The following is a 26,019-nucleotide window of genomic DNA, read 5'->3' as shown; positions in this document are numbered from 1 at the left end:
CAGAGTGGCGCTGGCTATCAACAAATGAAAACATCGCTGACGTCATAACGCGTGACAACATATCAGAGCATAAACTTCATTGGTGGTTGACGGGACCCGAATTTCTTCAAAGACCCGAATCCACATGGGATCTTCAAAAACCCATTATAGAAGAATACGACCAAACAGGGGTCGTAATGGTACTTCAAGAGATGGAACATCCAATGGATATTCTCATGCAAAGAATTTCCGGACACAATAAATTGATTCGCAGTACTGCCTGGATTGGGGAATACATAAATAACTTAACGAAACGGTTAAAAGGTAATCGAAAATTGAATGAGTTAAGTGTCGGCGAAATTGAATGGGCGGAAACTGTCTGGTGGAAGGTTGTACAGCAACAGCTATTTCAGGACGATCTAATCAGCCTAAGGACTGGAAAGCCTTCTTCAAAATTGAGGTTGTCAAAATATTGTGTATACCTGGATGACAATGGCATAATGCGAGTGGATAGCAGAATAGAACGTGCAAAAGAGGTATCGACATATACCAAAAGCCCAGTTGTTCTCGATGGCAAACATATCTTTACTCGGATGCTGATCAATGAAATTCATGTCGACGCACAACATGTCGGAACACAGGTAGTAGTACATCAGTTCAGGAAGGCATACTGGATGCCAAAATTAAATAGGATCATCAGGACGACGATCAATGCTTGTGTTTGGTGTAAACGCAAAAAGGCAAAACCACAAACACCAAAAATGGGATTTCTGCCCGAAGAAAGGTTTTTCACCCACAAAAAACCATTTACAGCAACAGGCGTTTACTTCGGTCCATTTTACACCAAAGCAGAAAGAGGAACTCGAGCCTCAAAACACCTCCGCAAGCGGTACGGAGTAATATTCACATGTCTGACGACTAGAGCAATCAACGTGGAGATAGCCCACTCCCTAGACACCGATTCCTGCATAATGGCAGTTCGTAGAATGATGGCTCGACGTGGACCTATACAAATCATCTGGTCAGATAATGGCACAAATTTTCGCGGAGCAGCACGAGAGTTACAAGAAGCCCTAGAGGACCTGGATGAGAGTGCCGTGAAAGAGTATATGGCAAGTATTAAAATAATTTGGAATTTCATTCCAGCAAATGCACCAAATTTCGGAGGCTGCTGGGAGCGACTAGTAGGCTGTTTTAAACGGGCAATTGAAGCAATTTTAACAGTAAACGCAAATCCCAGCGATGAAACGTTGCAAACAATTTTTATGGAGGCAGAATATCTGGTCAACAGCAGACCATATATACTGGAATCTGATGACCCCGACGACGAACTTGGTCTGTGTTCAAACGATATTTGTATCCCGCAAAGCTGCATACTCCTTGGCCCAGGCAACTTTACTCCCAATACGATGGAGAAACGAGCTTGGAGAATCTCGCAGTACCAGATAGACTCTTTCTGGAAACGTTTCATTAAAGAATATCTTCCCACACTTATACATCGGGAGAAATGGCATAAAGATGTGCCAAACTTGGAGGTCGACGACATAGTCGTTATGAAAGACAACACCCCGCGCGGCGAATGGCCGCTCGGTCGAGTTATGAAAGTTTTTCCAGCTGAATATGGAGTTGTACGCGTAGTCGAATTGAAGTCGGCTAAAAACACGTATCGTCGCCAAGTCAACCATCTATGCAAAATAGGAATCAAGCGCTACGATGAGAAGGATCGTGCTCAAAAAACGGATTCCGCACTAGGGGCCGCTATGTCGTAGCTTATTTGTATCGTAGTAAAAGGCCTCGATCAATATCGATACATCTAGTATTTAAGTTTCGATTATTTAAATGTATTCTCAGTTTAACAATATACGGCCACACTCGAAAAAAGACCACGCCGCCAATAAGAACATTGTAAATGCATACTATTAAGAAAAAATCAAAATAAAGTTTATAAGCGTCTAAAATATAATTAACAGTAACCCAGTGTTGGGTGGGTAGAGCGATTCGTCCTTCAGGGATGCCAGCGAAGCGACTGGCTCGATCGAATATACGGCCACACTCAAAAAAAGACCACGCCGCCAATAAGAACATTGTAAATGCATACTATTAAGAAAAAATCAAAATAAAGTTTATAAGCGTCTAAAATATAATTAACAGTAACCCAGTGTTGGGTGGGTAGAGCGATTCGTCCTTCAGGGATGCCAGCGAAGCGACTGGCTTGATCGCGTACACACAATACTCCCTGGTCATTTAGGAAGAGTGGTGGCCGTTTTCGATGGCTGTGTACTCTTCGTTGTAACATTCTTGTTGTATGTTCCGGTATAGAAACATTCTGGCTTCATTAATTTGGGATGCCAGTTGGTTTGTATTCTCATTTGATTTACGTATTTTGTTGATCAATTTCCTCTTATAGGCAAGCCAACATGCTATTGCCCTGGTCAATCGATTCCATTTTGAGAAGTACTCGTAATTGATTCTTGCTGGTTCCCTTCGCATGTGAAGGAAACGAGGACGCAGTTCCTCAGTGACTGTCCTTTCATTGGTAGTTTCCGTCGCCCAATCTGCCGGCGGTAGTTTTAAAAATTTGGGTCCTTCGAACCATTGTGTGTATTTTTCAGGCCTATGTTGTCGTTTGGTGGCGATGTCCGCAACATTTAGTTTGCTTGGTACCCATCTCCAGTTTCTGGCCTCGGTGAGCTCACATATCTCGGCTATCCTAAACATTACATATTGTTGATATCGTCGTGGGTCTCCATGGAGCCACGCTAGTACCGTTTTCGAGTCGGTCCATAAGTAACATTCCTCAAAGTCGATTTCATGTTGTGCTATTATGTTTTTCATCAGTCGCGCTCCAGTTACTGCTGCCTGTAGCTCCAAGCGGGGTATCGAGAGCGGCTGCAACGGAGCTACCTTGGATTTGTCTGAAACGAGACTCAAAAGTATTTGGTTATTATGTTCGATACGGAAATACGCAACGGCAGAGTAGGCGTCTTCTCCCGCATCCACGAATACGTGAATTTGAACTCGGCCGTCGTGTGCATGCCAATTTTTAAAATAGCATCTCGGAATTTGCACGTTCTCTATCAAGGGTAAGAAGGACAGCCATGATTGCCACATATCCTGCAGATTGGGTGGTATTTCCTCATCCCAATCAATCTTCGATCGCCAAACTTGTTGGAGCAGTATTTTGAGATACATCATTATACAGGATACAAAACCCATGGGGTCAAAAACTGACATCAAAACTTGTAAAATTTCCCTTTTGGTTGGTGCGACTTTTGTCGCTATTATGTTGCGTTTCAGGCGTACAAACTTTAGTGCATAGGTGAAGGCATCTTGACGAGGGCTCCACCGCATGCCCAATATTTTCTCATAAGAGTGTATCTCTTCACTGTTAAAGAACTGTTTTTCTTCGTAGGTTGTTGAATCGCGAAGCGCAGCGAGTACCCGTTTAGAATTCGAACACCACTTGCGCATATGGAAACCTCCGCGTGCATGGACTTCTCTAACTTCTTTCGCTAATGTAATGGCTTCTTCTTCTGAATGGCATGAATCGATGTAGTCGTCTACGTAGTGACTTCTCTGAATAGCTTTAGCTGCCGAACCAAACTCGTCTGCGTGGTTTTTAGCGTTCAGGTCGCGCACATAGTGCGCTTTACAGGGGGAGCACGTGGCTCCAAATGTCAACACATTTAATTGGAAAGTTTCTATGACGCCTGTTGTCTGATTTTGCCATAGAAATCGTTGTGCTTTAGCGTCTTCTTCTCTTACTGCTATTCGATGGAACATTTCGGCGATGTCACCGCTCACGCCAATTGCTCTCATTCTAAAGTTAACATAATCTGCAGCAAGGGCACGAGCAAATCGGGTCCCTTCAGAAGAAAATCATTTAGGGCTACTCCTGATGATTGAGCTGCCGCGTCCCACACCAATCTGATCCTGTCAGGTTTATGTGGATTTCGTACAGTAAAAATGGGCAAGTACCATGCATCCGGTCCATCTAATGCATAGGGGATTGGCGAAACCTTTCACTTCGAGCGCATCAGCCAATTTTTCTTCTACAAGTGTTAGAGTCGATCCGTCGTCCATAAACGCGTAGATATCGACAGATTTCGAATTGGAATGCAAAGTGACTGGAACGATTCGAACATAGCATTCTGGCTGGTTGGTTAGTGAACCACGATGATTGTGCAGGACGCTTTCCGTCACCTCCTTGTGTAGAAGATGATGATGTTTTGCTTTGCAGCCATTTATGTCGCAAGTTACGCGACTCCAGCAGGATCCCTTGTGTTTTTTGAGGCACTGAGCACATAGGTGATGGTTATTTATTGCGTTCCACCTGGCTTCGACTGACATCCGCAACAACTATTCGCAAGACACTGGTTTGTGGTGTCCTTTGCATATCGCACAGAATGTGTGTTTATGGTTATCTGTGGGCGCTGCGGTATGTGTATGCATCACTCCTCTGTTGGTTCTCTTCTTGTCGCTTTCCAGTAATATGTTGGGCGTCGATACACGACTAGCTGCTTCAGCCAGCTCAAACAACCAATCCGCTAGGTGCTGTATATTTGGGTACGGTATGGCTTTTGAATGTAGGGCCCAGTTAAGCATCATATCAGGTCCCATCTTCTCGATAAGCTCTTGTAATAACGTAGGGTTGTTCAGGTGCGCATCTAGCTTGCTTGCCCTAATGGTAGCGCACATATTTTTAACCGCAAATGCAAACTCGATCAGCGGTTCTAGCTTGCCCTTTGGAGGAGGCAAATTTCGCACATTCTCCATCAACAGTTTTATTATGTGTTCCGGGCGTCCAAAGTACATTCTCAAAGTACTTATAACGCTCGGCAGCATTTCTGGGAACAGTAAGCTGTCTCGCACGGCTTCAAGGGCCCTACCTTTCAGACATCTCTGCAGACGCATAGCGTTCTCCTCGTTGCTGTATCCACCGATCCGGGTGCTAGTTTCATAGGTGCTTATGAAAAGTGGCCATTCTCTTGGATCTCCTTTGAAAACTGGTAATTCTCTCGGCATTAATTGTCGAGCAGCTACTTGTTGTGATGTTATGCCATTGGCTTTGCACGGCATGCTCTGCGCTCTGGTACTCGTCGCCTGTGGAGTGTTGGTGGCACTATCATCCGTCATCATTATGTAACGAGGTATTCCAGCAGCATGTTGTGGATGGTTCTTCGCTTCTCCGTTTGACTGTACTCTCGTGTGGAGTAAGGCGTACTTACGGCGCAGATATTCCCTTTCGAGGCACATTTCGTCCTCTAATTGTTGCAAAAGTATTTGCTGATCTTCCGGCATCGCTTTATCTTCCACGTGCTGATCTTTGTTACCTGGTTGGTTAACCTTGAAATGTGATTCAGTTTCGAGGATATTTTCGCCTTCATCAGGCACGTGGCGACATGTCTCGCAAATCCAGGAACTCGAGGTGGCACTGTTTTTCGATCCGCAGTAGGTGCAGTGGAATTGAGATGCACACCTGGAGCATGTGAGCATGGCACAGACCACAGTTTCCAGTCGGTGCCATGTCTATACGTAATTTTACACGTGGTAAAATTTAAATTTGTTCTTTCCTTGGGATTTGTGTAGTCCCTCCTCTTTAGGTCTCTGTAGCTCTACTACACAGTAGGAATTAAAGAATTTGCTCAAAATTCTTTACGAAAGAGTAAATTTAATATCCATAGAAATTAAAAAAAATTGTTGCTCGTTCGACTAGTTAATCTAGCTCCGCCAGTGCCTTTGAAATAAATTTAGTCCATTAATTCCTCTGGTTAGGTAAGCGGTAAGCTTTTTAATTCTGTAAGTAATTTCAGGTTATTTTACAAATTTCTTATAACTAATAATTTTACAATCCCATTTCACTTACTCTAGTCTTGGCCTCTTGGCTACGAAAAAACAACTGAACACGCGGTTCTTATGTATGTACTTAGATCAATGCAGCTGCGTATTTTTCGCGCTTATGTGTCTACTTATGTATAATAAAGTACCGCAAGAGTAAGATGAGAGAGAGAATTTTAGAGTTTTTAAAGAGCGTCATTCTGTTTGTTCAGACAAAGTGCCGTTTTGTAGTACAGTGGTACAAAGTTTATTTGCAGGCCCGAATTTCGGCAACAGGCAGATTCCATATGATATAGGAGAGCTTAACCTTCCTTATGATGTCCACGTAGATATGTCGATTCATATTTTCATGAATCTTATGAATTGGACCAAGTCCTTTATATGAGAAACAAGTCCAAATCATGCCGGAATGTTTAACCGTTTTAGCGTGTCGTTTGGGTGGTATTCCGTATATTAGTTTTAGCGTGTCGTTTGGGTGGTATTCCGTATATTCTGGGCGACGTACATACTGTTTAGACCCTGCACCACCAAACAGGACTACTTTAAGGACGCCTGGCCCGAGAATATTACGCTGCTTTGCAATATGAAGATTCATATGGAGTTTTGTCAAAGTACAAACATGATTTACAGGCTTCAAAGTCAAGAGTGGGACTTTCCTTCGACTTCGCGATATTAGCTCTTGTTCTAGGATTCTACACCGACAAGTGACACTCCTTACCGACACGTTTAGATCATGTTTGACGAAATTAGAAGATGCAAACTGATTGAATATGCTGTATATAACAATGTGACAGTCATCTGAAGCCGTTTGTGCACGTTTTACGCCACGTTTTCGGGTTTTTTGCTAGTTTAGGGAAGCAGAGAACATCTTTGCACAACATCCAACTAAAATTTTGAAATTTTTTGAAGCTTTACCTTTATTTTAAAGGTTTTGGATCTTCTCAGCATAGGAATGCGTTCCTTTTCCGACTACCATGAAATTTTTAGCTTTACTTGACGCAAATAATAGTACACCATAATTAGCTAATTAATTACACTTTTTTAAGTCTAATAAAAGTGTGATATTAGCGGACAATTTATTGTATGCTCCAGGGAAAATTGCTAGCCCAATAGAACAAGAAATAAATTTTATTGAATTTTCCTCTGCCCTTGGTTCTCTAAAAGAAAACACCCCAGGCTTGGATCGAATAACTTATTCCATGATTAAAACACTACCTACAGAAGTCAAGAACAGACTTATAAACTTGTACACCGCAATACTGGGTGACAATATACCGCAACAATACAAACTGAGCATGGTTATACCAATATTAAAACCTAACAAAGAAAAAACAAATGTCTCGTCTTATCGACCAATTTCCCTTAACTCATCTTGGGAAAACTCCTCGACAAAGTTAAAGCAAAAAGACTATGTTTGTAACTACAAATAAACTTCTACACAATAGTCATGTCGGCTTTAAAAAGGGGAAATCTGCTATGAACTGTCTTCTATTTATAGACCACCTGGTACCTAAATCTTTGGACACAACAAACCAAATCTCAAAAATATTTGTCGATTCTCCCAAGGCATTTGATAAGGAATGCATATCGTAATAGATCAGCTTATAAAGTGGAAAATTGACAACAGAAAAATAACAGTAAAAGTAGTAAAATTCTATTTAAAATCACTTCCACTCTATCGTGGTATTCCTCAAGGCTCGCCACTCTCAGTGATCCTGTTCGTCACTGCATATCAAAAACTTACAGAAATCATTGATCTACATAAAGAAATAAGCATAAATGCATAAGCCGACGATTTTAATTTTATGATTAATTTAGACAAAACAAAAATAAAACAATAAATCTTGACTCCTTGTTTAGCAATATAGCTGATTGGTGTCTCTATTCCGGGGGTAGTCTTGCGCCTGCGAAATGTAAGCATATGCACATCTGCAACAAACAACAAAACGTGTCGAATCGTGAAAAAGCAGATAAAACTTATTTTAATGAAAGTTCAGTTCGACGCTATTTGAAAAAATATCGTGAGACGGAGGAATTCGGTAGGACGAAAGGATCAGGCAGAAAAAATTGCACAAATGAACGGGAGAATCGCGTTATTATAAGAACGAGCCTCTAGAATCCCTTCAAAAATGCAGTAGAAATTGCATCTGTAGTGCAGCAACGATTTGCGCAAGAAATTTCGGCTCGGACTACTCAACGTCGGCTCAAGGAGATGGGTTTAATAGCAAGGATACCAGCCAAAAAACCTCTTCTTAACCAGATAATGAAGACAGCTCGCTTAAACTGGGCGAAAAATAAACAAAATTGGGGTGAATTTGAATGGTCACGGATCATATTTTCTGATGAGTCCAAATTTAATCTTATTAGACCTGATGGCTGCTTGAAAGTTTGGCGCAGAAACGGAGAGCGATATTCGGAAAACTGCTGTGTTGCCACTGTGAAACATTTACCTTATGTTATGATATGGGGATGCATTTCCAAATATAAAACGGAATCACTTATTATGCTTGAAGGGATGGTGAATGCACAAAAGTACAAAGAAATCATTCTTAGTGGACCTGTGCCCCTATCCGCCAACCACAACTATCAATTTTGAAGTCAGAATTAGGTATTGAGTCCTTAGATTGGCCAGGGAACAGCCCTGACCTCAATCCTATAAAAAATGTCCGGGCCCTTAAAAAGCAAAAGCCAAATTAATTACAGAAATGAATGAAAACGATAGAAAAAGTTTGGTTCGAGGATATAACGGCGGAGTATCTTGAAACTTTGTAAGTGTATTGTAAAGGCTATAGGTTTTTTTTTTTTTTTAACGCTTAATATATATTTGTTGAATCTACTCTTAAATTAGAGCCTAACAACAAGTTTGAGTTATTTTTCTTAGACTAGTACTTAAGATAAATCCTGGGGATATTGCAGGCGGCCCTAATCACTTGTTATTGGCTTGGTCTGTCATTTCTTTTAAGACGAGTTCTATTATTAGTTCGCGTAAGGGAATTGGCAAGAACATTTGGGTGTGCATCCAATTTCGCAGAATACTTTAGTTGTTGAGTACCTATTTCAGATTTTACGCTAGGTATATTTAGATCATTTTGAATGTTGTCGTTTCGTATATACCACGGGGCCCCCGTGATTGATCTTAAAATCTTCGACTGCGCTCTTTGTATAATATCGACATTGCTGGTACTTGCATTTCCCCATAGTACGGCTCCGTAAGTCCAGATGGGTTTCAATACGGAGTTGTATAGGAGGACTTTATACTCCAGACGTAGAGGGGACCGAGCATTGATGATCCAATGTAGGCTACTCGCTTTCAGTTTAAGCTGTGACTTTTTTGCTTCGATGTGCTTGCGCCAAGTTAGTCTTCTGTCTAGGTGGATGCCAAGGTAAGTGACATCCACGGCTTGAGGAACTGGTACGTTGTTTAGCATTAGAACTGGACAGTTTCTTCTGTTAAGCGTAAATGTAACATGTTTGCATATCTGCTCGTTGACCCGGATACGCCAGGTTGCTAGCCATTCCTCTACCACCTTAAGGTGTTCCTCTAATTTTGCAGAGGCTTGTATTGGGCATTTGGATCTGCTGAGGATTGCCGTGTCATCGGCAAAAGTGGAAGTCCTAAACTCATTGGTAAGTCTGCAGTGTACAGCAGGTAGAGCAATGGGCCGAGTACACTGCCTTGCGGTACACCAGCTTTGATTTCAAATTCAGCCGAGACGGAGCCATTGCATCTTACAGCGAATTTCCTATCGTAAAGATAAGATTCCATGAGTTTGTGGGTGTACTGTGGAAGTTTTTGCCAGATTTTGAACATCAGACCCTCCAGCCAAACTCTATCAAAAGCCTGGGCAACGTCGAGAAAGACAGCCGCACAGTATTCTTTTAGTTCGAATGCTGTTCGTATTTCGGATGTTATGCGATTGACTTGTTCAATTGTACCATGTTTTTCGCGGAAGCCGAACTGGTGTGAAGGGATTGTGTTCTCCGATGCCAGAAATGAGTTTAGTCGGATCTGCAGGACCTTTTCAAAAAGCTTCGAAAGACATGGCAGCAAACTAATTGGCCTATAGGATGATGGCTGGGTTTTGTCCTTTCCCACTTTAGGAATCATGATGATAGTGGACTTTTTCCATGTTCTTGGGAAGTAGCCAATTTTTATTATAGCGTTGAACAGTTTGCAGAGGGCCAAAAGGCCAGGGGCTTTTTTCGGCTCTATGTGGTTTTTAATAACTGCAGTGATCTCGTCTGATTTTATTTTAAGATGTCTGGCATCTGCTGAGAGGATGCCCTCTCTTCGTCACTGCGGGCCCATCCACCGGTTGGACTCCTTATCGGTGAAATTGTCTCTGTAGGAGCGTTTAAAGTTGGGTGGGCTTTCCACAGAGGATGTTTAGTGCTGGTTGGACTGAGCTTTTCTATGTATTTCCTTTGAGCCCAGCTTTCCTTTCCGCCGGTTCGTAGGCCTGTCAACAGGTTTGGTGTAAGAAGAGGCATGTGGAGTAGATACTCTTGCTGCAGCTCCCATCATCGACTCAAGTGCAGAGACGCACATATCAATGTCCTCTGCAGCATCCAGTTTCGGCGAACAGTCAATGTGGGCACTCATGTACATTTTAATTTTAAGCCAATTTGTTTTGTAGTTGTAAGCCTATTGGGGCGATCAAGTACTTGAGGTCTTGTTAATAATGTGAATAGCACTGGAGAGTGATCGGAAGTTAAATCTAGCAGTGTTTCCGCAGTGATCCGATTACGTGGAATCCTCTTGGTTACTGCGAAATCAATCAAGTCAGGCACTTTCTGTGGATCTGTGGGCCAATAAGTAGGCCTACCCGGTGAGACGCAATCCATCTTGTTGAGAGGGTTGACTATTGTGTTGTACAACTGCTTGCCTTTTGGATTTACCAGGCGAGATCCCCAGTGCGTATGTTTGGCGTCATAGTCCCCTGCTGCAATGAAGCGATTTCCGAGTGTGTTAAAGAAATTGGTAAATTCCTTTTCAGAGATTGAGAAGCATGGTGGGCAGTACAGGGCAACCAATGTAGTGTTGCCGCAGCTGGTTTGGACGGTTATAGCAGTTGCTTGTAGGTGCTGTGTTTCAAATCTGTTGAGGAACGAGTGTTTTATACGGTTTTTGATTAGGATACCAGTCCCGCCATGAGCTTTTCCGTCTGGATGGTTTGTTGCGTAGAAGGTATATTTTGGTATTTGAAAATTATTTTTTGATGTTAAATGTGTTTCCGAAATCAGCAAAACGTCGATTTCACTTGAGTCTAGGAATAGTTGCAGTTTATTTTTGTGCTTGGAGATGCCGTTAGCATTCCAAAGACATAGACGTAGGGAAGCCATTATTAATTCTCGATAAGCTTCTGGCTAAGCAGGTTTTGATTCCGCATCAGTTCGTGCATACAGTTTTGCATGAACGTCATAAAAGTGGTCATGTTTTGATTGAGTGAGATCAATAGGGCCTCTAAACCACTTGGAGTTTGCTGGCCAAGCTCTGGTGCGCTAGGTTGCGGATTCTGTAGATGGTGGAGAGACGGGGTCTCTTTCGCGGGCTCCGTCTGTCCAGTTCGGAGCACACTAGCGATGGATACACTAGGACTGGTTGTAGCAGTCATGTTGGATGATCTAACAGCCTTGGCGAAGAATACCTCCGGTGTAGTTTTGGAGACGTTGAAGGTGATTTTTGGTCCAGCTGGGGGTTTGCGCCCGTTTAGGTGTGATTTAAGATCCTTGAAGACAGGACATCCTCTGTAGTTAACCGTGTGGTTCCCTCCACAGTTGCTGCATAGCCTTAGTGCGACGTTGTTTCTGTCCTTGGTGCAAATGCCATCTTCATGATGTTCGCCGCAGCCAACACACACTGACCTAAGATTGCAATTGTTAGAGGTGTGGTTGTATTCCTGACAGTTTTTACACTGCGGTGGTTGGCGTTTCTTATGGGGCTCCTCTACGGTGATTCTTCAGTGCAATAGAAGCTGAGGGTTGTAGATCGGGTGCAGTTCATTTGGCTTCGACCGCTTTGCATCAGGTTGAAGCTCGATTTTAAAGAGCGGCTGTGCGACTTTGTTCCTGTTGATGATGTTGACAACGGACTTGACCGCAAACCCTTTTTCGACCAACGCGTCTGCTATTTCTTGAGTAGGGACCGATGGCTCAATCCCCTTTAACACAACCTGGAGCCCTTTACTGCTTTTTAGTTGGTAGGTATAGAAGTTGATGTTAGCATTACGGAGGTACTTTTCGATAATGCGGAAATTGTCCTCAGTTTGGGCTTGACATTTAATTTCTTTAATGTTACCCCTATTGAGAGGGATTACAACAAAGTTATTTGCCCCTACTGTTTCTACTAGCTTCGAAATCTGGGCGCTGCAGTTGGCTCCACGGATGTATAAAGGGGGTGGTCTAGCCGATTTAACTTTATCTACATCGCCGGCTTGATCGTCTTGCTGATCGGCAAGAATTTTAAAACGATTCCCGCTAAGGGGTGCTACTCGTTCATTTGGTTTGGTTATTTTCGGCGTATTGCCACTTTTTTTCTTTTGCGGGCTTAGCTTCCGCTTAGTTATTTTAATATATCTGTCCATTCCAGTTTGGTCAGAAGTCGTTGGGTTTACTATTGTGGCTGACTCTGGGCGACTTGTCGTTGACGGCTTGAGGCAGGTCAATACTTCGGCAGACGTTGCAGTAGTTGCTGTCAACGAGCTGACGGTGCTGGTTGCTGTCAACGCGCTGACGGTGCTGGTTGGTGCAATCGGTGACCCAGTTATCGATATTGATGGAGAAGCACACGGTAAGTTGCTGTTAATTGCTGAGTGGCTGGCACTTTCGGTGTTGTTGCTTACGTTAGCATTCGGTGGGGTCGGCGACACCACCGAAAAGTACGCGTTGTTGCGTTGGACCGAGAGTCGACGCTCACGTTGTTGTTGTACAATTAGTTCTTGTAGCTGTTGCTGGTGGGGATCGAGAGAGCTAGGGCCCGAATTGGTGGACATGGCTTTTGTAAAAATTACGCACTTTGTTGTTGCATCTTAGTATTTATTGCTATTAGATTGCTCTATTGCTATTAGAGTTTCTTGGCACTAGAATATAATGATAACTTTATAATTTAATTTTAAAATTCAAAATGAAATATTTTGGACTATTCTCTTCAAATGAGTTTCGTATATAGTGGTATTTTACATCAATATGTTTGCTTCTAGCATGATAAACAGGGTTTTTTACAAGATTTAAAGCAACAACATTATCGCCATGTAAGGTTATACAATCAAGCTTTAAAAACAATTTCATCTCATTAATCAGTTTTCTTATATAAATAGCCTCTTTTGCAGCATCGGAAAGCGCCATATATTCTGCCTCGGTACTGCTTAGAGCCACAGTATTTTACTTCCTTGATGTTCATGAGATTACTGAGTTGCCCCACATGAATGCGTATCCAGTGTAGGACTTTTTATCAGTTGAGTCACCTGCCCAATCTGCGTCTGCATAGCCTGTGATTGCAGCGTTATTCTTGCACGTTATCGCCATATCTGTCGTCTGGTTTAGATTCTTGTTTCGCTGCTGCGAGATGCTCGCCATGTGGATCTGCATTTTTCTGTGATAATTTGCACACCGAGTGAAAAATGTCTGGTCTTGAGCATAGCGCAATATACATCAAAGATCATTACGGATTGATACTCCGTTTCATCGATGCGTTTGCACGACTTGTTGTCGCACTTAGCCTGGAAATTAGCTTCTAACGGGGTGGATACCGTGCGGCAAATCTCCATGCCCAGTTGCTTCAACAGGCTCATGAAATGCATTCTTTGGCTTAAAAGATGAATCTTTGTCACCATCACGTTAAATTTCGAGACCCAAAAAGTGTGTAATCGGTCTTTTGTCGACAACCTGAAATTCAGAAGAGATAGCCTGTTTAGTAGCTAACATCTTACCTTTGTCTGAACACGAAAGCAGCAAGTCATCAACACATACAGCAATTACGTCAATCGTCTTATCCGGTGCACATCTTGTGTACAGGCATATCTCACTTTCACATGCCTAATATCCCAACTTTCTCAGAACAGCATCGAACGTTGTGTTCCGAACTCGGCCAGCTTGTTTTAGACCGTATAACGACTTTTTCAGCTTCAGCACACCGCCAGATTTCTCCATTCAAGTATGTCGTCGATACATCAATTTGATGAACGTATAGTTCATATTCCACTGCCATTGCAAGGATCATCCGTATTGTAGCGTAGCGCAGCACCGGTGAATAAGTCTCTTTGTAATCTATTCCATATTTCTAGCTGCACCCTTTCGCCACGTGCCTTCCCTTGTGTCGTTCGATTTCTCCAGTTGCATTCTCTTTCAGGGTAAATATCCATTTGCATCCAATGGGTTTCACACCAGCTGGTAATTTAACTTGTTCCCATGTATTGTTTCGCAGTAAGGAATATAAAGCCTGGCATTGCTGTATTCCATTTCTCTGCTTGTTGACTCGCTGGTGCTTGTTGCACTGTTTCTGGTATTTCTACGTTAGTTGCCAACATTACATTCAGAACATTATATTGTTTGGTTGGTCGTCCTCGTAGACCCGTTCTGACTATTTTTGGTCTGCCTGGTCCCCTTTTTGGTTCCTCATAGACCACCACATCATTATCTGCAACCTCATCGCTTACATAATTTGTCAGATTACCATTACCTGTATCGTCAGAACTAATGTCGTCTGTTGAAACAAGACCTTCAACAACATTGTTGGGTTCATCTATTACTTCATCCAGTACTATTGTAAATTCAGAGCTTTCTCTAATCCTTGGCTGACAGTTCTTAATGAAATATCCATCTTTGCTTATTTTGACATCGCCAGTTGTCTGATTGTATAAACGATACGCTTTTGAAGTTTCCGAATATTCGACCATAATATACTCTCTTCCCTTTTCTTAGAATTTTTTCTTTGGTCCCTTTTCTAGTGCAACTGCGACGCGTCCAAATACTTTTAAGCGCTTAACCACAGGCTTGTGTTCAGTAAACACTTCAAACGGCGTTTTGCCTTGAACTGATTTTGTTGGTGATATATTTCTTAGATATGCAGCACAAACTATTGTCTCTGCCCAGAAGCTTTCTTTTAAACCTGCACTATTCAGCATTACTCCTGCCATTTCCACGAGTGTTCGGTTGCAGCGTTCAACTTTTTATTGACATACTCCATTCCATAATCACTCCTTATGGATTTCACTTTCCGGCCTGTCTGACGTGTAACGTGTACTTTAATTATTTTGGCCACCTCTGACTTATACTTCATGGGATAGACATTTATTTTTCTTTAGAAAATATTTTGCGAATTAAATTCAATCAGTCGATTGAAATATTTTTTTTTGCACAATACGAAAAACACGATGGAAAAAATGGATGTCGTGACCGAGTCACGGCTTGGCTCAAGTGTCTGCACTGTTGGGGAGTCAGCTGTTCTGCCGTTGAATTTAATTAATTTTAAATTGTTTAACGAAGATCACGATTTCCTGCTTTAATTATGTAGGTTTCGAATTATTAAATTGCGGAAAGCCAATTGGAGTGGCTGCAATTAATTTTGTGTGGGAGATATCAAATTGTATGTGGACATATGTAAGTATGTCGTATGAGTGTGCTTACCGCGGCAAAAATTATTATATGTATATGTATGTACATACATACATGTATGTATGGATGTTCAAAGTAATTCAAAGTAATAGTAAAAAATTTATGACGCTGGACTAATGATCAGTCCGTGGAGCGTGCTTTACACTTTAAGTAAAGGTAAGTGGTACTTTGTAAGTTTTCGATTATTAAACACCTTTACTTGCAGGTTAGAAAACAGCTGTTTTTACATGTACGTATATATATGTATGTATAAGTGTACATACATATGTATTGCTATGCAATTGGACTTTTAGACAATCAGAATTTCGAAGAATGGAAAAAATCACTTCATAAACACAAAAAATGATCGGGAAATACCATGTAACCTTTGGAACAGGTCAGGTATGTACATACAAGTATACAAAAGTGTGTAGGTCGCTATGAAAGAGCGGCAAACCTCACACTTTTATAAGTATGTAATGGAATATAATGTGAATGAGATTTTTATTAAGAAATGTTGTACTTATTAGGAATACCGCCGATGCAAGCTGGAGGAGCGGAGGGATATCCGGCTCGAAGGACAAATGTTCGTGGAGGGGCGGGAGGATCCAAATAAAATATAAGTAGTTGGCGGGTGCCAATTTCTGCTCTGGAAAAAGAACGGGTGTTCGATTGAAAAACTCGTAATGGAATGAATATGGCGATTTACAGGAGAACCCTTTGTCACCCTCCTCAGTATGACCGAATTCGGTTTTGGGAAAAACCCAACCCCTCACTCTCTGCTGTTCACCCGGTGGCGTGAACAAATTCCAAAACTAAATTTTGCACCAACCGTTAAAAAAAAACTTTAAACTATTAAACAACATTTGTTCCCGTCTACTCATGTGGAGGGATTATAAGAAAAATAGTGATAGTAGTGACGAGGAGCTACTAAAGGTTATAGGAGGCAAAATTGAGCAAGTGAAAGAAACGTACAAAATGCCAACAACAGAGGATGTGATGAAAATAGTACAATTGGCAGTGCAGACTGCGCTTGATCACCAAGCTGCACAGATGCAGTCTACTTTCACTCAACAGTTAAACCAAGAAATAGAGTCCTTAAGGACACAATTAGAAAATTTAAAAGCAGTAGCACCGGAGGTGGAGGTATATGGGATGGCGAAATCACCCCAGGAATAGAGTGTAAGGAACCATTAGATATCGATAGATCCTTGCCAGATTTCGTTTTGGTAATCAAAACGAGTATATTTCATGGCGCTCCGCAGCTTCATTCGCATATGAGCTATTTCGACCTTACAGGGGCAGCTCCGACCACTACAATTAGGAAAACAATAAAAGGTCCACTCTGGCGTCGTACAACACTGTTAAAAATGTCGATGCAATTATAGCTCGACTAGACTTCACTTACGCAGATAAGTGAACACCAATTCGCGTTATTCAGCAAAAGCTGGGAACCTTACGACAGGGGGAGCAGTCGCCTTTCTTACTAATAAAACAATAATGACACACGAAGCAGCGTCAGCGAATGTGCTAAACGAGCAGTTTAGGTCCGATGCGCTACACTCCTTTGTGTCGGTGTTTAAGAAAGGCCTCAGTAGTACTGCCAGCAAAGCCCAAGGATTTACCCACTGCGCTAGCATTAGCTCCGAATTAGGCCGAAGTAAGCCATGATAAGCAACCAGATATTCAGAAAACAAGTCCACAAAATCTGGATACAGGTCGAAAAACAATCAGCAGGTTGATTTCAAGTCTCAAGATCCCCCTGGGGAAGAAGCCTATTATACAAAAGCAGAGGCGAGCGTCCTGGCAGCTAGTGACGACTTGTCAGATGGTGTAATATTTTAGGGAACACTCCCCTACCGTTCTACCGTTCGTCACAAGAACAGTATAAGGAAAAACAAGTAAACTACTTATCGATACGGTTGCTTTAAACAATAATATTCGACCAATGACCTTATTAAAATTCATTACCCCCGCAGAAAAACCATTTAATGTCAGATCCATACATGGGACCTCAAAGGTAACAGAAAAATGTCCAATACATATTTTCGGTCTTAGAGCTCACTTTTTGATAAATATCCCAGAAGATTTTGACGGCATAATTGGTTTTGACCTCTTAAAAAAGGTTGGAGCAACTATCGATCTATTAAACAACCAAATAATCACAAAAAATGGATCTGAATCCATTAATTTTACTCGTTGCCCACAAGTAAATTTCATTTATATCGACGATACAGACGTTCCGGCTGCTGTACTTAAGTCTTTTAACAAAATGATGGACAAAAGAGTAGGAGCGGTCGCAGATCCTGACGAGGCTCTGCCATATAACATAAACACTGTGGCAACTATACGAACAAATGGGGAACCGGTATACTCTAAACTATACCCACTCCCAATGGGCTTTACAGACTTTGTCAACGCAGAAGTTAAACAACTTCTAGCGCACGGCCTAATTCGGCCCTCGAAATCTCCCTATAATAATCCGACCTGGGTGGTCGACAAAAAAGGAACGGATCAAAAAGGCTTTTATAAAAGGAGGGTAGTAATTGACTTTAGAAAACCAAATAGGAAAGGCCTTATATTTTACAACATTGGACCTTAAATCGGGATTTCATCAAATAGCACTAGCAGAAAAAGACAGGGAGAAAACAGTTTTTTTCTGTCAATAATAGGAAGTATGAATTCTGCAGACTCCCTTGGGGCTCAATAATGCTCCCAGTATCTTCCAGAGGGCCATCGATGGCGTCTTTAGGGAAAACATAAATAGAACATAGACGATGTTATTACTTTTTCTGAAACAAAAGAAGACCATGTTAGGGACATTGAATGGGTCTTTAAAAGTCTTCAGGACGCGGGGATACGAGTATCACAAGTAAAATCAAAATTAAAAAAAAAAAAACATGGAATATCTGGGATTTATCGTATCTAGTGATGATATTACAACTTCACCCGAAAAGTTCAAGCAATAAAAAATTTTCCAACGCCAAGTACCCTTTTTGATCTCAGATCATTTCTTGGCCTTCCCAGCTATTATAGCTGCTTCATTAGAGACTTTGCGAAAATCGCTGGTCCCTTCACAGATATTCTAAAGGGGGAAAATGGAAAAGTTGGCAAAAACATGTCTCGAAAAACAAAAATCGATCTTACTTCAGAACACCTCCGGACACTCTCCAAACTAAAAGATATTTTAGCATCGAAGGAAGTTTTTTTAGCTTACCCAAATTATCGACAACCATTCGATTTTACCACAGGCGCATCACAAAAAGGCAGACCTATTCCCATGATTTCACGTAAATTGCGTAATAACGAAAGAAATTTTGACACCAACGAAAGAGAGCTCCTTACCATAGTTTGGTCACTAAAAAATTTGAGAGACTACCTTTATGGGGTAAGAAATTTAAACATATTTACCGACCATAAGGCGTTAACCTTCGCTGTATTAGACAAAAGTTCGGATGCGAAATTAATACGCTGGAAGGCATATATTGAAGGATATGGCGCAAAAATGATTTACAAACCAGGAAAGGAAAATTTTGTAGCAGACGCCCTTTCGTGCAGCACATTAACGCTCTTAAAACACCTGATTCAAATCAGAGTCCAAGAGGGTAACCTGCCTTAGCGAAGAGTCTCTGACCTACACTTAAATTGTTTTCGAAATCAAATCGTGATTAAAGAAGCAGAGTTCCCCTCGGTAACGACATTCGGCCTCTTTCAGAGTAAGTCCAGAGGCACATAATACGATCATCAAACTCTGATTCACCTTTACAGACGCTATAAGGAGTAATACATGCTGAAGTGGTAAACGCAATACATTGCAAACTGCCAACTCTTGCTCTTATTCAGCACAAATTGGTTGATCTATATCCGGCAACGAAATTCTCGTATTGCAAACACATCGTCGCAGATGTACCGGACAAAGCGGAACAAAAAGAAGTTGTAGTGACCGATCACAACAGGGCGCACCCTGCAGCCCAGGAAAACATGAAACAAATTTTGCAGGTTTATTTTTAAGCTAACTGCAAGGTCTGCTCTGTGGCAAAATATGACAGGCATCCAAAAAAAACATAGGCTGGGTACCCCACCAATATCGCCTTACGCAGGAGAAATTTTACACATCGACGTTTTCTCCACACATACAAGATTCTTTCTGATTTGCATAGATAAATTTTCTAAATTTGCGATAGTCCAACCTATGGCATCAAGAGCTATTGTTGACGTAAAGCCTGCCATTCTACAGTTAGTCAATTACTTTGCTAATGTGAAAACAATATATTGCGATAATGAAAGGTCGATAAATTCTGAAACAATAAGGTCCCTCCCATTAAATGAGTTTAAAATACAAATTGTCAATGCCCCACCCCTTCACAGCACATCTAATGGTCAAGTGGAAAGATTCCACAGCACGTTACTAGAGATCGCACGGTGTATGAAAATCACAGCCCAAGCTAGCGACACTGTCGATGTTATACTACTAGCAACGATAAAGTACAACAGGTCAATCCATTCAGTTTTGAACAAAAAACCAATCGAAGCAGTTCATGAATATATGGTAGAAGAAGGATTGCAGGATTGAAAGAAATAAAATGGAGCAGGAAAATAAAACACGAATAGACAAAAAACTCTAAAATAAAACCTTTAAAAATTGTTTTTTTTTTTCTAGAATTAGGTTTGCACACTTTTACAACTATTAGAGTAATAAGAATATTTTAAAATATCTAAAATTACAGAACGGACTTTATACTGATACTAACAATACTGAGGACACACGCGATAATGACCATGAAAATTACGGACTATACCAAATACTGGAAGGAGACGTGACAGTTTGGAAAGAGTACGGCTACCTAGGACATACAAGAAACATTACCTCGTACAGGACATAGACCGACGAGACCAGGAAAACGACTTGGAACAGATAAAGTTTAAGCAAAATTAATTAATAGAGTCAGAAAAAAACAAGACCAAATTACACAACAAATTACAAGAGAAACTGAATGCAATAACAAATTCCATAAACCATTCCATTGCACTATCACTATAACCTTAGCAAAACCGAATTTATTGAACCCAATAATCCTCGATGTCAATGAAATGACCAACAAAAATCTCACATTAGTTTGTCAGATTTATTAGATGTAAGTAGTATTAGGGATTTTCAAAATTTCAACATTTTGTACTTTGTACGGATAACATAATTTTATATTTGAATAACAGAAACGTAGTTGCTGATTGTGGTGCGGAGCTATTCTCAGTCGTAACCACAACATTCTGCAAAAGATCGCCCACAAATGGCTGCACACAACAACTAGTGGAACTCAAGCCCATAAACATCATAGACAAAGTCAGCAACAAAAAAAGGCGCGAATGCAACCTACTTGGTGACATTCAGCGACAAGATCATCATCAACCGAACATTTGTCAACAAATATGTCATAAATCAACATTACGAACTACCGGGAACACCTAAGCCTGCCTTTTCTCCACGAACTGAGCATCAACAACCTCCGGCTTATAACCGGACTACGGTTGAATTTAGCGCCTACATTCACAGTTGCTTGGCGATAGGTATCGATGTGTTTCGCAAGGTGACAGTCCAAGGGTCAACTCTGGAGTGATACCACTCCATTGGTTGATGTCGTTGGGTTTGGCTACCCTGGTGAGCTGTCAATCGTCCTTCCTTTTTTTTCGATCTCTGCCCCATAGTAGACGCAAAGCTCGTAACAAATATAAAAACAAATCTTAAAAATAAGTCGCAATCCGTTTATTTAGAAACCAAAATACGCTTGCAACAAATAAATAAAAACGAATATTAAAACACGTTAATATAATTGGCGCCCAACCTAAACAAAAAGTGCCCACCGTTTTAAAAAACAATTCTAGGTCAATAATACAATTGAAATAAAAACCCAAAGAGTTTAAACTATGTGGAAAAAATTATTATTACACAAAATAACAACAAGGTCACGTCACTGGACTGGTGACGGCAGCGGCTAAGCAACTATTTGTAAGACGAGATGCAGCCGCAACCAACAAGGAAAAAACCCACTAAATACCGTCTGCCACAATTCAGGAACAACAGAGCATAGAAAAATCATTAGCAGAAAAATGAAAATGTAAGTGAAATTTTTGTTCTTTGAATAAATTAATCTTGGATTGTTGAAAACTCAATGTTTCGCTTGGCATTAGAGGAGGTTAGTTAAATAAAACGTTGAGGTGGACATTCCCTGTTTTAACTAATTCCAAAACTAAATTTTGCACCAACCGTTACAAAAAAATTTTAAACTATTAAACAATATTTGTTCACGTCGACTCATGTTGAGGGATTATAGGAAAGATAGTGATAGTAGTGACGAGGAGTTACTAAAGGTTATAGGAGGCAAAATTGAGCAAGTGAAAGAAACGTACAAAATGCCAACAACAGAGGAGGTGATGAAAATAGTACAATTGGCAGTGCAGACTGCGCTTGATCACCAAGCTGCACAGATGCAGTCTACTTTTACACAACAGTTAAACCAAGAAATAGAGTCATTAAGGACACCATTAAAAAATTTAAAAGCAGTAGCACCCCACCCAGGAACCCAGGGTCAGGGTTTATTCCTCACCCCAGGAATAGATTGTAATATTAAGAAATCGTTAGATCCTTGCCAGATTTCGTTTTGGCAATCAAAACGAGTATATTTCATGGCGCTCCGCAGCTTCATTCGCATATGAGCTATTTCGACCTTACAGGGGCAGCTCCGACCACTACAATTAGGAATACAATAAAAGGTCCACTCTGGCGTCGTGCAACACTGTTAAAAATTGCGATGCAATCATAGCTCGACTAGACTTCACTTACGCAGATAAGTGAACGCCAATTCGCGTTATTCAGCAAAAGCTAGGAACCTTACGACAGGGGGAGCAGTCGCCTTCCTTACTAATAAAACAATGATGACACACGAAGCAGCATCAGCGAATGTGCTAAACGAGCAGTTTAGGTCCGATGCGCTACACTCCTTTGTGTCGGTATTTAAGAAATGCCTCAGGGCAGTAGTACTGCCAGCAAAGCCCAAAGATTTACCCACTACGCTAGCATTAGCTCACGAGGACGAAGTAAGCCATGACAAGCAACTAGATATTCAGGAAACAAATCCACAAAATGTGGATACAGGTCGAAAAACAATCAGCAGGTTCATTTCAAGTCTCAAGATCCCCCTGGGGAAGAAGCCTATTATACAAAAGCCTACCGTTCTACCGTTCGTCACAAGAACAGTAGAAGAAAAAACAAGAAAACTACTTATCGATACGGTTGCTTCAAAAAATTATATTCGACCAATGGCCTTTTTAAAATTTTAAAATGGATCTGAGTCCATTAATTTTACTCGTTGCCCACAAGTAAATTTCATTTATATCGACGATACAGACGTTCCGACTGCTGTGCTTAAGTCTTTTAACAAAATGATGGACAAAAGAGTAGGAGCGGTCGCAGATCCTGATCCCACTCCCAATGGGCGTTACAGACTTTGTCAACGCAGAAGTTAAACAACTTCACGCACAAAATCTCACTATAATAATCCGACCTAGGTGGTCGACAAAAAAAGCAATGGATGAAAAAGGCTTTCATAAAAGGAGGGTAGTAATTGACTTTAGGAAACTAAATAGGAAAGGCCCATATTTTACAACATTGGACCTTAAATCGGGATTTCATCAAATAGCACTAGCAGAAAAAGACAGGGAGAAAACAGTTTTTTTCTGTCAATAATAGGAAGTATGAATTCTGAAGATTCCCTTGGGGCTCAATAATGCTCCCAGTATCTTCCAGAGGGCCATCGATTACGTCCTTAGGGAAAAGATAAGTAGAACATGCTACGTCTTCATAGACGATGCTATTATTTTTTCTGAAACAAATCTTTAAAAGTCTTCAGGACGCGGGGATGCGAGTACCACAAGAAAAATCAAAAATTTAAAAAAAAATGCAGGGAATATCTGGGATTTATCGTATCTAGTGATGGTATTACAACTTCACCCGAAAAGTTCAAGCAATCAAAAATTTTCCAACGCCAAAGACCCTTTTCGACCTCAGATCATTTCTTGGCCTCGCCAGCTATTATCGCTGCTTTGCTAAAATCGCTGGTCCCCTCACAGATATTCTAAAGGGCGAAAATGGAAAACAGAACAGATGCTTATAGATATGTATGTATGTACATATGTAAATACATATGTACATATATATGTTTCTGTTTGCAGCCCTGTATTTTTTTGTCCTAGTTATATCGATTGTACTTAGCTTGTAAGTTATCGATATAAGAAACTGTGTAACTCTGAAGGTGGTATTTCTTCCCTTTCCGCCACTGAAAGCGTGTCCATACGCTAAATAAGTATAAACTTTTATTTTAACGCAATCCAATCGATCCTCAACTTGTATATATGTATAGAAATGGGTATAGGCCCACAGATAAATGAATGTATTATGAAGCTATTTAAAATCATTTAATATGCAAAGAAATATTTATTACAATTTATGCATAAATTAAAAGTTATTTATTATTCTCAGCTGTACAATCAGCTGTTAAAAAATCGTGGATGTTGCCAGTGGGAATCGCGATTTCAAACCCATTGTTAATCCCAACCATTCTCCAGAGACGCATCTAACTTCAGCTCGACAAAAACATTAGCACCATGCTCCAAAAAGATGGTGTATTTATATTAGTGATAATTGGATACTAGACAATATATTTTGATAAATCCAGCATTGGCAAACGGCTGGGATTAACGGTTGATGTGAAACAGCGACTTCCACTGGACCATCCACCATCTCTTAACAGCGGATCTTACAGCTGCCGCGTAATTAGATTTTGTCTCTCGTTTTTAAAAAATAAATAAAAATCATTATAATAATAATGAACACCAAGAAATTGTTTGTAGCTCAATAATGAAATCAATTTCTCCAGAATCTGGTGGTGGCAATTGGAGGTGACAACGCTGTAACACAATAAAGACAAACCGAGCAGGTTAATGACGACGACTTGTGCGTTGCTATGGGTAGCAAAAGTTTGTGTTGGAATTTTCAGATGAATATACAAATGACGCCTTAGTACCTCAAATCTGAGAAAAACGATCATTGTGTAGAAGGATTTGAAGCTGTTGGGTTTCTCCAGTGTTTGTGTTGGATTGGTAAGTAATTAACTACTTAAACTCGTTAATAGATTAATATATTTCTTTTCTTTATTTAGGTGGTTGCCATATTGAAATAAAGCCTGCGGCAATTGAGTCAGTCGATTAACACAACTACAAAGGATGGTACTCAACTGTGTTATATGCGCTTGTTGATTACCGGTGAAATTTTTTTTTTTGCTTTTTCCGCACTAAAAAGTAAATATTTATATATTTCTATTTGCTTTCGCGTATTTGTCAGATTTAGTAACTTACCTGTATCTTTTTAGTGAGGTTTTTTATCTTGGTCTGCCTGAAGGTTGTTGGCTATCTCCATATATATGTGGGAGTTTTTCCACATATTTTTCGTTCATATATCAATTATAAAGTTTCGCCTTTTTTTGGTCCACCTCAGACCTCCAGTTTGCGTTCTATTCTCCACGGCGGCAGTGTTGCCACCACAAAGTTTTTGCAATAATCACCTGTTGTTAAATCACTTTTTTTTCCAATTTTGTGTTGTAGCTGTTTTTTTGTTTATTTTTTTTTTTTTGCCATTCATTGCTTTTTTTTGTGAACGACAACTTTTTAGTGTTGCATTCTTCACTTGGCAACAAGCCTTCCCTTGGCAGAAGTATGGAGTTAGTGGAAATCGCTATTTCCCATTTACCGAGAATCCCAACCGTTCCCCGCAGAGACAATTTGGTGTTGGATTTTTTGCAAAAGTTCGGATTCCACTCCTATGTTTCAAAATGTTTTAAAATCAAGTGACAACCTCCGTGGGTTTCCGCTGCACCTTTGCGAAATATTAAAATGAAAGTTCAAGATTTTGATAAATTTTGGGTTGACAAGCATCGGTATGATTTTGCTGAAAAGCAGTATCACGAGTTTTTTGCAATGGTAAATACGATGTATATTAAATATTTGTATGCATGTATGAATGTACATACATACATACAAAATCATAATGCGTTAAAAGGTTGTTATCTAAGTAAAAATAATTTTGCAAAGGTTAATAAGTTAAAAATGAAAATTTTTTAGTAGAGAAATTAACAAAAATTAGTAAGCCTTGGTAATAAAAACCACATATGTATGTACATATACATACGTGATACATATACATACATATGTACGTACATATACAGTGAATGTCTTTGAAAATCGTACACCTATTGTGGATTTACAATTGGCTTCATAACTTGTAAACAACATTTTGGAACAAAATATGCTTTAAAACAGAGGTGAAGTAAAATACTTTAATAATATAGTCATCAGAACAAGATGGGCAATTCCATTTTTCTCAAAATGTCTCAATACTCCGAAATGTATGATAACATGCTGTCACTGAAAATCGTACAGCCGCCATTTTTGTTAAAAATAGGAAAATTAGACGAAAAACTATAAACTATTGTGTGCAGTCAAGAATTGTAACAGCCAATATTAGGGGTCTGCATTCATAAATAAAGCATTTCGGATTCCCAA

General features: G+C 40.4%; 3 protein-coding genes and 1 long non-coding RNA gene across 6 annotated transcripts in view; 3 read left to right on the top strand and 1 right to left on the bottom strand.

The window, feature by feature from the left end:
• The first annotated feature begins 740 nt into the window (after positions 1-740).
• On the top strand, positions 741-1,748 carry LOC124459883. Its single transcript, XM_047009662.1, has one exon. The coding sequence runs from the start codon at positions 741-743 to the stop codon at positions 1,746-1,748; it is 1,008 nt and encodes a 335-aa protein (XP_046865618.1).
• A 475-nt stretch (positions 1,749-2,223) lies between these two features.
• On the bottom strand, positions 2,224-3,798 carry LOC124459882. The gene has a single exon (XM_047009661.1). It carries the CDS (start codon positions 3,796-3,798, stop codon positions 2,224-2,226), a length of 1,575 nt encoding a protein of 524 aa, XP_046865617.1.
• A 17,271-nt stretch (positions 3,799-21,069) lies between these two features.
• On the top strand, positions 21,070-24,683 carry LOC124459978. 2 transcript variants are annotated; one of them, XR_006953937.1, is made up of 3 exons: positions 21,070-21,521; positions 24,339-24,561; positions 24,621-24,683. It is a non-coding gene; the product is annotated as an uncharacterized LOC124459978 (long non-coding RNA). The 2 variants fall into 2 exon arrangements; XR_006953938.1 differs by lacking the exon at positions 21,070-21,521 and adding an exon at positions 23,739-23,765.
• Positions 24,684-25,275: 592 nt separating this feature from the next.
• Positions 25,276-26,019, top strand: part of LOC6644980 (probable elongation factor 1-delta) — a 58,009-nt gene continuing 57,265 nt past the window's right edge. The window contains exon 1 of one of the 2 annotated variants that reach the window (XM_047009922.1): positions 25,276-25,437. In XM_047009922.1, the coding sequence (XP_046865878.1) occupies positions 25,351-25,437 (87 nt within the window). In that variant the 5' untranslated portion in view covers positions 25,276-25,350. The remainder of the gene's footprint in view (positions 25,438-26,019) is intronic. The other variant, XM_015177894.3, reaches the window with a different exon arrangement.

The sequence above is a fragment of the Drosophila willistoni genome (assembly GCF_018902025.1).
Source record: "Drosophila willistoni isolate 14030-0811.24 chromosome 2L unlocalized genomic scaffold, UCI_dwil_1.1 Seg168, whole genome shotgun sequence".
NCBI lineage: Eukaryota > Metazoa > Arthropoda > Insecta > Diptera > Drosophilidae > Drosophila > Drosophila willistoni.
The sequence above is the reverse complement of the archived record's forward strand: the minus strand, read 5'-3'. Positions and strand labels throughout refer to the sequence as shown.

Coding starts and splice junctions, on each gene's coding strand:
- LOC124459883 (XM_047009662.1), top strand. CDS start 741: ATGGGATTTCTGCCCGAAGAAAGGTTTTTCACCCACAAAAAACCATTT.
- LOC124459882 (XM_047009661.1), bottom strand. CDS start 3,798: ATGAGAGCAATTGGCGTGAGCGGTGACATCGCCGAAATGTTCCATCGA.